The sequence below is a fragment of the Jaculus jaculus genome, chromosome 7, assembly GCF_020740685.1.
Source record: "Jaculus jaculus isolate mJacJac1 chromosome 7, mJacJac1.mat.Y.cur, whole genome shotgun sequence".
NCBI classification, from domain to species: Eukaryota; Metazoa; Chordata; class Mammalia; order Rodentia; family Dipodidae; genus Jaculus; species Jaculus jaculus.
Window position 1 is genome coordinate 54,004,708 of NC_059108.1, and position 16,767 is coordinate 54,021,474.

General features: G+C 39.9%; 1 protein-coding gene across 4 annotated transcripts in view; it reads right to left on the reverse strand.

The window, feature by feature from the left end:
• Nucleotides 1-16,767, reverse strand: part of Klhl32 (kelch like family member 32) — a 265,516-nt gene that overhangs the window by 13,678 nt on the left and 235,071 nt on the right. For 3 of the 4 annotated variants that reach the window (XM_045154373.1, XM_045154372.1, XM_045154374.1), the window contains one exon: nt 1,996-2,146. In XM_045154373.1, the coding sequence (XP_045010308.1) occupies nt 1,996-2,146 (151 nt within the window). Of the gene's footprint in view, nt 1-1,167; nt 2,147-16,767 lie in introns of those variants that run through there. The other variant, XM_045154375.1, reaches the window with a different exon arrangement.

Below are 16,767 nucleotides of genomic sequence, written 5' to 3' on the forward strand. Positions count from 1 at the left end.
CTTTGCAGGCAAATGTCTTAACTGCTAAGCCATCTCTCCAGCCCTACATAGCAAGTTTGAGGTCAACCTGGGATACATGAGAACAACAGACCTTATCTCCAAATAATTAATACATTTAGTTTATATAGTTTCTATATAGTTTGTAAAGATTTTACCATTGATATCAGTTATCACTATCAATTTTCAGTGTTCCAAATTATCCATATACTTGTTATAGATTTTGTCTAAATTCTTATTCTTTACTCTCAGTATCCCCTCCTATCTCTTAGCCTGAAAAACCAGAAATTATTTAAACAATGCTTTTATACCCTAAAAATGTATATAGTTAGTGACTTCTCTATTTAAGATAGAGATTTATTTTGGAAGGCAGGAAAGCAGTGAGTTGAAGGCCACCCTGGAATATGTACTGAGGCCCTTTCAAAGGATCCTTTTTTATGTAATATTTATTTTTATTTAAGTTGAGAGAGAGAATGAGAATGGGCACACTAGAGCGTCTAGAGCCAATGAACTTCAGGCACATGTGCCACCTTGTGCATCTGGCTTACGTGGGACCTGAGGAATCAAACCTGGGTCCTTTGGCTTTGCAAGCAAGTGCCTTAACCACTAAGTTATCTATCCAGCTCAGACTCTTTTGACTATCAGAAATGATTCTATGAATAAAATGGCTGTGTCCTCAGAGAGGTATTGCTGAAGATGACTAGACTGTTGATAGTAAATAGTCTTTCTTTTAATAAAGATCACTTAAATCTTGGCAAGCTTAGGAAAAAAGAAATATTACACTTGTTGAATTTATTTTTTTTAAAAGGAGAGATTATTTCATTGCTTTATTTTTTGTTATAGAAAAACCCAAGGTCTAGACTGAAAAGAATCTATGCATTATTAAAAGTGTATTAATAAAATATGTATTGGCAGTGGCAAAGAATCCCACCATGCTGGAGATTGACATGACTTTAACAAAGTGGAAACCATCCTAAAGCTGGGATTCTGGGTTTATTTTATGTCAGGGCATTCTATGGGACATAGGAAGAGCCAGTTCTTTAAATTAATCTGGCACTAAGTGACAAGATGAGACATTTGAGTTCTCGAGGCAAGACTGCAGGAGTTTAGGTGTCTTTGGCATTGGTAAATGCCCTTTTTCCTTGCTAGGAAAGACATGTCTATTTCACATGCTTTTCAGAATCATTTATTCCATAGAATGTTTTCCAAGCTCTGTGGTGATTTATAAACTGAAAAGTGATATGGTTCAGTTACAGGGTTCTAAGGATAGTAAAATACTTAGAATTTGAGTAGCATTTCTTACCTTAGGTAAAATTCTGAGCCTAACCCTCACAACATTCTTTGAATTAAAATGAAAATCAGTAATTATCCTCTCTAGAAGGTGAGGAAACTAAAGCACTTTAAAATTATTAGCAAGGTCAACGTAATCAAGGTTGAAAAATCCAAGTATTCCAAGTTCTATTACTCCATTCACATTGAGTAAAATATGGCACTTAAAAATGTATGCTGTCAAAGTGCCTGTCTCTGCCAAAACAGCTGCATGGTGAATCTGAACAATTACAAGCCACTGGTAAAGGAATAAAAGGAGTAGGTACAGAAGACTAAGATCGCTGGCACCATGTCTGAAACAACTGTCTTACTAACAGTGCTTTGTGGTCCCAGATAGCACTTATCCCAGATAGCACTGATTGGAAAAAGTGTACAAAGAACGTGTTAAAGACCAGTGGAACAATGATATTCTGTTACGGTGGTACTAAACTACAACACAGCAACTTACAGATTGTGTGTTGACATAAACTGAAAAGAATGGCAGAAGTTCTTGACAATGTATTCAGAAAATTGTTCAGTTCTTGCTAATAATATCTGAATATTAGACCTATAAAACCAAACCAGAAAGCATGAACACTGAGGATTTTCATGCCCAGTGTCTGAAAGTCAAACTTGTTTTCACCCTGTGGATGATGGGTATTAATAGAGCATTGGCTTTTCAGATGGTACCAATTCTGTGATGAGGCACTTGAAGAGTTTGAAGGTTAGGGCATGTGAAATAGGGGGCTGGAAGGAAGCATGCTGCAATTCCATTGGAAGCAAAAGGGAGTGTGGGTCCATAGAACACTTCTTCCTTGCCTTCTCTGCTTACGTCTAGTACCTACAAAAAAAGAGAAGAGAATATTCAGTACACAGGAAAGATGGCCTGGTCTTGAACTCAGCTGACACCACCACATCTTAGGTGTTGTTACTTTTCTTGTAGGCTAGTGACAAATGTGTTAAGTTGTGCATATACATGCATATTTGTAATTTTATCTTTGAACATGATAAGAAACACTGTATTATCCTCACTTATTAAAACTACTGGTTAAATAGCTTCTCTTGTGAACTAGTTTGTAGATAATGTCATAATACTGGCTTACAAATCCTCATCTGTAAAATGAAGAAAGAAGAACTCACAGCTTTGCTGTGGAAATGTGTGACATACATTTAGCTGAGCACCCTGCTCATTGAGGAATACTACAACTCAGCTCAATAGCAGGTCAAAATAAATTCAGTGGATTCTGCATTTGTCCCCAGTTATTTCCACCTCATGCTGGAGCTATATCTTAGATAGCACAACTCCTTTGTTAGTCTGTGCCTACTGTCACCTATTCTGATCTAGCACAAATTCAGGTAAACTGTTCTCATCCCTTGTGTCAAGCCCATCAGGCTTTTATTATTATTATTATTAATCCTAATCTCTCTTGTCTTTCACCCTTTGGATCCCATGATTTAAATATAAACTTTGTCATTGTTATTCTCCTGTTAGCCATCTTTGGTCCCAATGTTTCACCTACATATTCCCTCAATGTTTCAAATGCTGACTTATTATTTAATGATTTTTTGTCTACTCATTCCTTCACCTGTCACCTCTGTGATTAGTGCCTATGACTTTAACTGCAATAATTTTTTTTTTTGAAATAGGGTCTCACTCTGGCCCAGGCTGACCTGGAATTCACTGTGTAGTCTCAGGGTGGGTGGCCTAGAACTCTCTGCAGTCCTCCTACCTCTGCCTCCTGAGTGCTGGGATTAAAGGTGTGTGCCACCACACCCAGCTTGCAATAATGTTTTAGATCAAAGGAGCCCTTGAAATTTGGGATCCAGATCTGGGGAGATGGGTCAGCAGTTAAAGATACTTGCTGGCAAAGCCTGCCAGCCTGGGTTCAATTCCCCAGCACCCACGTAAAGCTAGCTGCCAAATGGCAAGTGCATCTGTGATCTCAGTGTGCCTGTCCATGGCAGGTAGACAGGAGAGTATGAAATTCATGGGTTAGGTAGTCTAACATTCTGGCAACTTGTTTGTAGCAGCAAGAGACCCTGACTCAAAATGGGGCACAGACACCTCAAAGTTGTCCTCTGAACTCAACACGTGTACTGTGACAGGCAGATGTACCCACCTACACACATATACAAGTAAATTTTAATTATTTTATTTACTTATGAGAGAGAAAGAGGTAGAGAGAGAGAGAGAAAATGGGCATGGCAGGGCCTCCAGCCACTGCAAATGAACTCCAGATGCCTGCACCCCCTTGTGCATCTGGCGTACATGGTTATGGGGGATCGAACTGGGGTCTTTTGGCTTTGCAGGCAAATGCCTTAACCACTAAGCCATCTTCTCCAGCCCAAGTAGTTTTTTTAAAAAAGAAAGAAAAGAAATTTGGTATGCAGGCTCATAGAGGGCACAGTCACTATGCTCTACTAAGGCAGAGTAGGTATAGAAGGTTCAGACAGCTTTACCCAAAGCCTAACCAAAATCAGTCTATGAAGCACTGGGAACATGACTCAATCAGTAAAGTGCTTGCCAAACATGAGGACCTGAGTTTGACCCCAAAAATTTACTTTAAAAAGGAAGGCATAGGGGTACATGCTTTTAATCCCAACACTGGGAAAAAAACAAGAAAGACCTTCAAAGCTCACTAGCCAATCAGCTAGCCTACTTGGCAAATTTCAGGCTAATGAGAGAATCTTTCTCCAAAAATAAATAAGTGGAGACATAGAAGAGAGATGGAGAATGAGCATGTGAGGGCCTACAGCCTCTGCAAATGAACTCCAAGTTCATGTGCCTTTTTGTGCATCTAGCTTTATGTGGGTAGTGGGATATTGAACTTGGGTCATTAGACATTGCAGGCAAGTAAGTGCCTTAACCACTGAGAAATCTCTCCAATACTTATTCTCTGTTTTAAAATATTTTATTTATTTATTTGAGAGAAAGAGACATGGAGAGAATGGGCACATCATGGCCTCCTGCCACTGCAAACGAATTCCAGATGTGTGTGCCTCCTTGTGCATCTGGCTTGCATGGGTCCTGGGGAATTAAACTTGGGTCCTTAGGCTTCATAATTAAAAGCCTTAAGCCATTTTCCCAGCCCCTTATTGCCTATTTTAATATCTTCTTTTAATTTAGATATAGTTTCTAGAAGTCTAACCATTTTAACTTTTTTTTTTTTTTTTACACTCTGGGTGTTTTAAAATTGTAATTAAAGCAGGCTGCCCATTCGTGATTTTTTTTTTAATTCTATAGTCTGGAATTTCTTATTTATAATGAAAAATCAATTTAGAGATAGAGTTCATTCTGTCTATCCTGCAAGTGATATTCAAAAATCTCATTGGGTGCCTTTTACTAGAAGTTGTACTTTTAGGTGTTAAAATGTCAGAGATGACAGGCAGCTATTTAGGAGTGGAGACCCCTGTATCTCTTCCCAAGGTAGAGTCAAGCTTTCTTCACAGTCTAACACAATATCTAAACACTCATTTTTCTCATCAAATAGAGGTAAAATTAGCTAGTGATGGCTGAAGTGGGAAGATGAAAGACCCTAGAATAAAACCTTTTCCAGCAGCTGCTCAGAACCCACTCTTCAAAATCTCTCCATCTGGGGTCAACTGCTGCAGGTGGCCAACACCCCCAAACTGTGTCTTTTCTTTTACCATTATTGCTCATCAAAGTTGTTACCAGAATGAAGGTCACAGCCTATACCCTTGTCAGCAGTGGGGAGTGGGATGGAAATTTCATTGTCATTCTCCACCTGAACCAATTTGTCCTTCTCCCTGGAGCGTGGGGACTTCCTTTCCATACACCCTTGCCCAGGTGAATTCCTAGGGCCCATGGCTTCTAAGGCTAAAATGAATTTTAGGTTGAGTTGACTGGTAGATTGGTAACCTCTGTTAAAAGAAGGAAAGAAGGGTTAAGATGGCGGCGTAGGTACCACGCCAAAGCAGCCTAGGGGGGAAAAAGACCCAAAAAACTCAGCAAAATACACACTTTTACTAAAAACTGAGGTGTATAGGAAATTGAAGCGGCAGTGGAGAAGTAGAAGAGTTATAGAGCATCCAGAGCCCGCACAGGTGGGAAAAGCGGCTCCGGCAGCTCGGCCAACCGCCACGGCCGCGGCGCAGCAGAAAACCGCCAGACTCGGCTCGAGCTGCAGGAAAAGCCAGGTGTGGGATTTTCCCCTCACACCACGCTCTCCGCAACTTGGGACACGTGAGGGGAGAGCGGCAGCGAGCAGTGGAGGAGCAGACCGCGAAGTAGAAGAACACGTGGAGCAGCGAAACAACCAGAGCAGCCGCGGCTCCCTCCCCTCCCCCAGCCCTGAGCCCAGCTCCAGCGAACAGAGCAGCGGCCCTGGACCCGGCCACGCCAACTTGGGCTGACAGCGGGACCCAAGCAGGAGCAGAGTTCGGCAGCAACTTCAGCGGCTCCAGCACCGGTACCAGCGGCCCCAGCAGCAGCGGACCCAGGAGCAGCAGCAGCGGCAGATCCCGCAGCAGCGGCTTCGGGGGGAGCAGCACTGGTGGACACGGCAGCGGCAGCTTCAGCAGCGGTGGTGGCTCCGGTGGTGGCAGCTACGGCAGCAGCAGAGGCAGCAGCAGCGGCTCGGTTTGCCCCGTAGGAAAAGCAAGTGCCCAGCTCCAGAAATCAGAACAGCAGCCCGACGACCCAGGCAGCAACTTGACTGAGACCAAAATCACCCAAGGTAACTGGGATTACACCAGGGAAGGGTCTCACTTGGTCACAAGCTGACTTGGATCCCTCAACAGACCAGAAATCTAAACCTCTTTGTTGATAGAGGATCTGGTCATTATAATAACTACTCTTGCATACATACTCGGGGCTGTTTTTGACTGAATGTGTACAGTGTTTAGTTAAATTTTAGAATCTACCTGTATTTTATTCCACTCAGCCTGCTTGAATACTCCTATAGCAGGGAAACTCAACCCCTAAGAACATCTTTGTAGATACTCTGAGAGTCTTAAGAGCCACACCTAATACCTTAAGGTCCTACCCTGAAAATATATTACATCAAATCAATTGATACAGCTAAGAATACACAGCTAGATAGAAAATCCAAGCATTAACTTAATCCAAGATGCAAAAATATATACATTATAACACGAGAAACACTAAAAAGCAAGACGATATAAATCCACCTAAAAGTATTAATGCATCAGAAATGTCCTCCAGTGAGAAAGAGTTAGAGGAAATGCCTGAGAAAGAGTTCAAAAGAATAATTATAAATATGTTCAAAGAGGTCAAAGAACACATGAAAACAATGGAAGAAGAAATCAAAGAGGAAATCAAAGGAATCAAAGAAGAGGCAGGACACCAATTTAATGAAATAAAGAAGGCAATACAAGACATAAATAGGGAAATAGAAACAATAAAGAAAAACCAGTCAGAATTACTAGCAATGAAGAACACAGTTAATGAAATAAAAAACTCTGTAGAAAATCTCACCAGTAGGATGGATGAGGGAGAGGACAGAATATCTAACCTAGAAGACCAGGTGGCAGACCTAATGCAGTCCAACAAAGAGAAAGACAAACTTATAGAAAAGTATGAGTGGGAATTTCAAGATATTCGGGACACTATGAAAAGATCCAATATAAGAATTCAGGGCATAGTAGAAGAAGAACTCCACTCCAGAGGCATAGTAGGCATCTTCAACAAAATCACAGAGGAAAATTTCCCCCAAATTGGGAAAGAGGTACCAATACAGATACAGGAAGCCTTTAGAACCCCAGCCAGACAAAACCCAGAAAGAACCTCTCCTCGCCATATTATAATCAAGCTTCCAAACACACACACCAAAGAAAAAATATTGAAAGCAGTTAGAGAGAAAAATCAAGTTACCTACAAAAGCAAGCCCATCAGGATTACAGCAGATTATTCAACACAAACTTTTAAAGCCAGAAGGGCTTGGAGTGATATATTCCAAGTTCTGAAAGATAACAACTGTCAACCAAGGTTACTTTATCCTGCAAAGTTATCCATTCAAATAGATGGAGAAATAAAGACATTCCATGACAAAAGCAGGTTAAAGGAGTATTTGAAGACAAAACCAGCTCTACAGAAAATACTTCATAGAATCCTCCATGCTGAAGAAAAGGAAAAGCACACATATAAGGAACCTAGAAAAAACAAGCTATACTCAAATACCAGTTAACAGAAGAGAGCACAGGTAGAACCAGTAACACACACACACACACAAAAATGGCAAACATAAATACACACCTTTCAATAATATCTCTTAATATCAACGGTCTCAATGCCCCAATGAAAAGACATAGATTTGCAGACTGGGTTAAAAAGCAGGATCCTACAATTTGTTGTCTCCAAGAAACTCACCTTTCTACAAAGGATAGACATTATCTTAGGGTGAAAGGTTGGAAGACGGTGTTTCAAGCAAATGGGCCTAGAAAACAAGCAGGGGTTGCTATCCTAATATCAGACAGGGTAGACTTTAGTCCGACGTTAGTCAAGAAAGATAAGGAAGGTCACTTTATATTGATTAAGGGCACACTCCAACAGGGGGACATTACAATCCTAAACATATATGCACCTAACATGGGGGCTCCCAAATTCGTCAAACAAACACTATTAGAACTAAGGTCACAGATAACACCAAACACAGTGGTAGTGGGTGACTTTAACACCCCACTCTCATCAATGACAGGTCATCCAGGGAAAGAATAAACAGAGAGGCATCTGGACTAAATGAGGTAATAGAAGGAATGGACCTAACAGATATATACAGGACACTTCATCCAAAGGCTGCAGAATATACATTCTTTTCAGCAGCACATGGAACATTCTCTAAAATAGACCATATATTAGGACACAAAGCAAATCTTAACAAATTCAGGAAAATTGAAATAAGGCCTTGCATTCTATCTGACCACAATGGAATTAAACTACAAATCAGTAGCAAGAAAGGCTATAGAGCATACACAAAATCATGGAAACTAAACAATACACTACTAAATGATGAGTGGGTCAATGAAGAAATCAAAAAGGAAATCAAAAAATATATAGAGTCAAATGATAATGAGAACACAACATACCAAAATCTCTGGGACACAATGAAGGCAGTTCTAAGAGGTAAATTTATAGCCTTAAGTGCCTATATTAAGAAATTAGAAAGGTCACAAGTAAACGACCTAATGCTTCGCCTTAAAGCCTTGGAAAAAGAAGAACAAGGCAAACCAAAAATCAGTAAACGGGAAGAAATAATAAAGATTAGGGCAGAAATTAATGAAATAGAAACAAAAAGAACAATCCAAAGAATTAATAAAACAAAGAGTTGGTTCTTTGAAAGGATAAACAAGATTGATAAACCCTTAGCAAATCTGACCAAAAGAAAGAGAGAAGAGACACAAATTAATCAAATCAGAGATGAACAAGGTAACATCACAACAGATTCCAGAGAAATTCAAAAAATCATAGGGACATACTATAAAAGCATATACTCCACAAAGTATGAAAATCTGAAAGAAATGGATGACTTCATTGATCTATATGACCTACCGAAATTAAATCAAAATGAGATTAATCACTTAAATAGACCTATAACAAACATGGAGATCCAAACAGTTATCAATAATCTCCCAACTAAAAAAAGCCCAGGCCCGGATGGATTCACTGCTGAATTTTACCAGACTTTTAAGGAAGAGCTAACACCATTGCTTCTTAAGCTTTTCCAGGAAATAGAAAAAGAAGGAATTCTACCAAACTCATTCTATGAGGCCAGCATCACCCTGATACCAAAACCAGGCAAAGATAGAACAAAAAAAGAAAATTACAGACCAATCTCCCTCATGAACATAGATGCAAAAATTCTCAACAAAATATAGGCAAACAGAATACAAGAGTATATCAAAAAGATCATTCACCCTGACCAAGTAGGCTTTATCCCAAAGATGCAGGGATGGTTCAACATACGCTTATCTATAAATGTAATACATTACATAAACGGGTTGAAGGACAAAAATCACATGATCATCTCATTAGACGCAGAGAAAGCGTTTGACAAAATCCAACATCCCTTCATGATAAAAGTCCTACAGAGACTGGGAATAGAAGGAACATATCTCAATACAATAAAGGCTATTTATGACAAGCCTACAGCCAACATATTACTAAATGGGGAAAAACTGGAAGCTTTTCCACTAAAATCAGGAACAAGACAAGGGTGTCCACTGTCCCCACTTCTATTTAATATAGTTTTGGAAGTCTTAGCCATAGCAATAAGGCAAGAGACACACATAAAAGGGATACAAATTGGAAAGGAAGAAATCAAGTTATCATTATTTGCAGATGACATGATTCTATACATAAAGGACCCTAAAGACTCTACTAGCAAGCTGTTAGAGCTGATCAAAACCTACAGCAGCCGGGCGTGGTGGCGCACGCCTTTAATCCCAGCACTCGGGAGGCAGAGGTAGGAGGATTGCCAAGAGTTCAAGGCCATCCTGACACTACATAGTGAATTCCAGGTCAGCCTGAGCCAGAGTGAGACCCTACCTCAAAAAAAAAAAAAAAAAAAAAAAAAAAAACCTACAGCAATGTAGCAGGATACAAAATAAATACACAGAAATCAGTAGCCTTCATATATGCTAATAACAAACACACAGAGGATGAAATCAGAGAATCACTCCCATTCACAATTGCATCAAAAAAAAAATAAAATACCTTGGAATAAACCTAACCAAGGAAGTAAAGAATCTATACAATGAGAACTTTAAAACACTCAAGCGAGAAATTGCAGAAGACACTAGAAAGTAGAGAAACATCCCTTGTTCCTGGATTGGAAGAATCAATATCGTGAAAATGGCAATCTTACCTAAAGCAATCTACACATTTAATGCAATCCCTATCAAAATTCCAAAGGCTTTCTTCATGGAAATAGAAAAAACAATCCAAAAATTCATTTGGAATCACAAAAAACCTCGAATATCTAAAATAATACTGAGCAACAAAAAAGAGGCTGGTGGTATCGCCATACCTGATTTTAACCTATACTACAGAGCCATAGTAACAAAAACAGCATGGTACTGGCACAAAAACAGACATGTAGATCAGTGGAACAGAATAGAGGACCCAGATGTAAGCCCAAGTAGCTATAGCCACCTGATATTCGATAAAAATGCCAAAAATACTCATTGGAGAAGAGACAGCCTCTTCAGCAAATGGTGTTTTGAAAACTGGATAAATATCTGCAGAAGGATGAAAATAGATTCTTCTCTCTCGCCATGCACAAGAATTAAGTCCAAATGGATTAAAGACCTTAACATCAGACCGGAAACTTTGAAACTGCTAGAGGAAAACGTAGGGGAAACCCTTCAACATATTGGTCTTGGCAAAGACTTTCTGAATATAACCCCAATTGCTCAGGCAATAAAACCACAGATTAACCACTGGGACCTAATGAAATTACAAAGATTTTGCACCGCAAAGGACACAGTGAAAAAGCAAAGAGGCAACCTACAGAATGGGAAAAAATCTTCGCTAGCTATATATCTGATAGAGGATTAATATCTAGGATATACAAAGAACTCAAAAAGTTAAATCATAAGGAAACAAGCCAATCAAAAAATGGGCTATGGAGCTAAATAGAGAGTTCTCAAAGGAAGAAATACGAATGGCATATAAGCATATAAAAAAATGTTCTACGTCACTAGTCATCAGGGAAATGCAGATTAAAACTACATTGAGATTCCATCTCACTCCTGTCAGATTGGCCACCATCATGAAAACAAATGATCATAAATGTTGGCGGGGATGTGGAAAAAAAGGAACCCTTCTGCACTGCTGGTGGGAATGTAATCTGGTCCAGCCATTGTGGAAAACAGTGTGGAGGTTCCTAAAACAGCTAGAGATTGATCTACCATATGACCCAGCTATAGCACTCCTAGGCATATATCCAAAGGACTCATCTCATTTCCTTAGAAGTACATGCTCAACCATGTTTATTGCTGCTCAATTTATAATAGCTGGGAAATGGAACCAGCCTAGATGTCCCTCAACAGATGAGTGGATAATGAAGATGTGGTACATTTATACAATGGAGTTCCACTCAGCGGTAAAGAAAAATGAAGTTATGAAATTTGCAGAAAAATGGATGGACCTGGAAAGTATTATACTAAGTCAGGTAACCCAGGCCCAGAAAGCCAAGCGCCACATGTTCTCTCTCATATGTGGATCCTAGCTACAGATGACTGGGCTTCTGTGTGAGAAGAAAATACTTAGTAGCAGAGGCCAGTAAGTTGAAAAGGAGACATAAAGGGTGGAGAAAGGAAGGGAGGAGGATACTTAATAGGTTGATATTGTATATATGTAATTACAATGATTGTAACGGGGAGGTAATATGATGGAGAATGGAATTTCAAATGGGAAAGTGTGGGGGTGGGGAGGGAGGGAATTACCATGGGATATATTTTATAATCATGGAAAATGTTAATAAAAATTAAAAAAAAAAAAAAAAAAGAAGGAAAGAAAATGTGCTTCAGGAAAAAGCACACAGCATGAGCTTCTCTAAAGAAGAGTTGCCTGGGGGAAGGAGAATGCATACCAGGACTGGAGTGTGGGCACATCAAGTAAGGATCGGGGTTAGTCTTTTTTTTTTCAGTTTTTCGAGGTAAGGTCTCCCTCTGGGCCAGACTGACCTGGAATTCACAATGTAGTCTCAAGATGGCCTCGAACTTACAGTGATCTTCCTATCTGCCTCCAGAGTGCTGGGATTAAAGGCATGCACCACCACGCCCGGCTAAAGGATTGGATTATTCTTGTATGTTTACTCTCCTGGAGAAATTTGATGGTCTTACTGATCTTATCATGTGCCTACTCCACAATAAAAAAGGAAATCTCAGTAGGATTTTGATTAGTATTTTATTAAATACAGAAAGAAGAGATCAGGGGCTGGAGAGATGGTCCAGTGGCTAAGGCATTTGCATATAAAGCCTAACTACTCAGGTTCGATTCTCTAGTACCCATGTAAGACAGATGCACAAAGTGGCACATGCATCTGAAGTTTGCAGTGGCTAGAGACCCTGACACCCCCATGTATTTTCTCTCTCACTCTCTCTCTCTCTTTCTCTCTCTCTCTCTTTCTGTGTGTGTGTGTGTGTGTGTGTGTGTGTGTGTGTGTGTGTGTATCTCTGCATGGTAATAAATAAATTATTTTTAATAATGAAAGAAGAGAGAATATTAATCACAACCATACAAGGTTAAGTGTTGCCCTTATTTTATGGAGGAAAAAGTAATTAGAAAGTTAAGTGCCTTGCTCAGGTAAATTGGCAAATAAGTGGTGGAGGCCAGTATTTGAACTCATGGATGCAACCCAGAAGAGCAAGGATTAGTGCCTTCTGCTAACGAATACGTTTTTAGAAAGCAAAACAGCATTGAGGTAATCATCCCAAGAACTTTCTACTTCCCCGGGCCAACTGCATATGTAAACAGATGTAATATATTTAATCTGTGATGAGAAAGAGCTTTGGCAGTTTTTCTCTAAAACACTCCCCTGTAAACTGGCAGGAAGAAGGCACTCAGGAAACAGCAGTGCCAGACAGCAGCATGTTCTCCAGCCAAAAGGAAACAATAGCCAATGAAGAGAACAGTAGAAGTCAACTGGAGGCACCGACTAATAATGGCTTGCACACTTAGGAGGCTGCTCCCACACATACTACTTGTCAGTCGTACACACCAAATCAAACTGCTGTGCCAGACACTTGCCTGCACACCTGCAAAATTAAAAGCACATCTTCATTGTTTCCCCCCAGGAATTGAGCTCCACTGATTTTATTACTAATGAATTCAAGTTTCAACCTTGAAACAAGTTCTAATTTAAGAGTATCTCAGCTTTTCCCTTGTTTGGATTATCCTTGTAATTGGGTGGAAAGGTCTCTATGAAGCCAGAAATGAAAACACATGCCTTCTCAGCATCTTACATGTATGATCCCAGGTGGCTGAACCCCACAAATGGCTGTTAAGTAAACCTAAATTAGGGTTCAGAAGGAACAGACTAATGAGACAGGTTACTGCTTAGTATTTTTGAAAACATAAATCCAGTTCTTTTCGATGCAGCAGTATCTGAGCTACTTACACGTGTTCTTCATTAACCAGTAACATTACCAGAGCACTGACATGGATTGGTTTGGATTAAGATTTATACAAATTTATGAAAAAATATTAAATTTTGGTTTTACTGTGCATGTGATTGTCACCATCACTATTGTAATTATTTTTTTTGTCTATTTTTTATGTATTTATTTGAGATCGACAGACACAGAGAGAAAGCAGATAGAGGGAAAGAGAAAGAATGGGCACACCAGGGCTTCCAGCCACTGCAAACGAACTCCAAATGTGTGCGCCCCCTTGTGCATCTGGCTAACATGGGACCTGGGGAACCGAGCCTCAAACCAGGGTCCTTAGGCTTCACAGGCAAGCGCTTAACCACTAAGCCATCTCTCCAGCCCCACTATTGTAATTTTTAACAGGCTGTTTTGTACATAGGGATTCCTTCTAACCAACATTTTATCATAATGAGTCTCCAGTCTTTCACTGTCTTCCTTCTCTAATTGGATATCTTCGCCTGGTGTGGTGGCGCACGCCTTTAATCCCAGCACTTGGGAGGCAGCAGTAGGAGGATCATCTTGTGTTCAAGGCCAAACTGAGACTATACAGTGAACACCAGGTCAGCCTATGATAGAATAAAACCCCACCTAAAAAAATGCAGTGACACAAGTGTACAGGGTTGCCCATGCACACAAGGGGGTACACACGGCTGGAGTTTGTTCATAGTGGTTAAGGCTCTGGTATGCCCATTCTCTCTCTGCCTCTTTCTCTCTCTCAAAAATAAAATAAATGGGGGGAAAAAATCATGGGCTGGAGAGATAGCTTAGCTGTTAAGCTGCTTGCCTGTAAAGTCTAAGGACCCAGGTTCAACTCCCCAGAACCCACATAAGCCAAATATACAAGGTGGCACATGTGTCTAGGGTGCACTTGCAGTGGGTAGAGGCCCTACTGTGCCCATTTTCTGTCTCTCTTCCTCCCCCTCTGTTTCTCTCATAAATAAATAAAACCGAAAAAAAAAAAAAAAGCCCACAATATCTATATCTGGCGCCTAAAGTCATCTTCATTTCATAATGCAAAATGGCTTCACTCCATCTCTAAAAGTCTTCAGAGGTTTTAATACCAGCCCCCCCCCTCAAAAAAAAGAGAAAGAAAATGAAAACACAGAGGCTGGAGAGATGGCTTAGTGGTACAGACACTTGTCTGTGAAACCCACAGACCCATGTTCGATTCCCAGAACCCACCCACATAAGCCAGATGTACATGGAGGCGATTGTATCTGGAGTTTGTTTGCAGGGCTAGAGGCCCTGGTGTGCACATTCTCTCCCTCTCTCTGTATAATAAATAAATAAAAAAGAAGAAATATATATATAACTAGCACTCAGTTGCCAATAATTAAAATGTAGGATATACAATATAAAAGGTTGTTATCCATGAAGACTTAGTCCAGACATTTCTAAGCGATGATCCATACGCTAACATGGGCACACCTGTTAATAGTAAGGGGCTCATAAAACTTTAATCAGGGCTGGGCACACAGGCTCATGCCTTTAATCCTAGCACTTAGGAGGCAGAGGTAGGAGGATCATTGTGAGTTTGAGGTCACCCTGAGACTACATAGTGAATTCCAGGTCTGCCTGGAATATAGTGAAACCTTACCTCAAAAAAATAATATTAATCAGGGTTTTCTATGTTTTGTAAAAACAGTATGCCAGTCAAGAGAATAAGCAGAATTTTCCTGTTCATCAGAATGGCTGCTAAAATACAAAACTACCTGTAATGCTTTTTTTAAAGGATGTCTTACTGTATAACCTCCGAGGTGAAATCTATCCCATAAATGCAAGGATTGCACCTGCTCATCTCTTGAAGGAAAGTCTATGTGAGCAGCCAAACAATCATTTACCATACACCAGAACATAAGGTCAGTGAGCCTTCCAGGGAAAAGCATTGGGGACAAAACAGATGAGGTCACCAAGAAGTTGGTTTTTTTTTTTTTTTTTTTTTTTTTTTTGTCTTCTCCTTCTCCTCCTCCTCCTCTTCTTTTTTTCTGTTTCTGACTTTCCTTATAAGCTAGCTTTTAAAATGTGGCCAAGAGCCGGGCATGGTGGTGCACGCCTTTAATCCCAACACTTGGGAGGCAGAGATAGGAAGATCACCGTGAGTTCGAGGCCACCCTGAGACTACATAGTGAATTCCAGGTCAGCCTGGGCTAGAGTGAGACCCTACCTCAAAAAACAAAAAGCAAAACAAAACAAACAACAAAAAAAAAAAGTGGCCAAAACAGAAGACTCAGAAGAGCACTGCAGAAGTATGGTCTAAACCTGACTGCATGGAGGGCTCATTCTCTTTTATGTTAGGGCTTTAATCTATTTCCTATGCCTTGAGCTAATCTGCATTAAGATAAGTAGGAATATACCCACAAATATGTTTGAAATGCAATGATAAACTCCAACTTACTTCTACTGTGTCAGTTGTCAGGTGTTTCCCAGGGCCCCTAACAAAACAGTACCCCAGCACCCCAGAATACCAACTTTGGCCCAGTTCAATTCAATATCTTACCAACTCTGAAAAGTGAAAAGTTAAAAAACAAGTAAAGACTTAAAGCAGCAGGTGTATGCTTTGATGACAAGAGGCATTCCTTGTCATAAAACTGTTCATTTACTGTTATCCAAAAGATGTGACCAAATTCATGTGTAGGGTAAACCTTCAGTTAACTGCATGAAAATCTTAAGTGCTCTTTTTTGCCTGAAGCTTATAATTTTCTCTATTAACTTATTGTTCGCTAGTTGTTATTTTTATCTTTGCTATTTTCTTTAAATTCATTTTCTTTTTCTTTTTCTTTTTTGAGGTAGTGTCTCACTCTAGCCCAGGCTGACCTGGAATTCACTATACAGTCTCAGGGTGGCCCAAACTCATGGCAATCCTTCTACCTCTGCCTCCCTAGTAATGGGATTAAAGGTGTGCACCACCATGCCCAACCATGTTAATTTCTTTACATTTTTAATTTAATTTTCTTTTCCTAAGTTATTTTTAATCCATTTTCTAACATAGAGTATATTTATCCCAATGAATAGCCAAACATCATTCATCATAAATTAGTGTATACGGTCAGTTAGCATTCTAGGGAAGAACACCTTTGAGATAGAATCATGAAAATCAACAAATTACAGTATACAAAGTGGCATGGAAACCAGGCATTTGTTAAGGTGTTGGGTCGTTGGTGTGTGAAGGGACTTTGTAGAACAAAAAGGCTTTCTAACTCTTTCTGTGTGTGTGTGTGTGAGAGAGAGAGAGAGAGAGAGACAGAGAAAGCTTAAAACACATGTTTTTAAAGTTGGTCTCCACCTTACTTTCAATAGGTTTCAATCATTTAGTAGGCATCACTTTTAGGA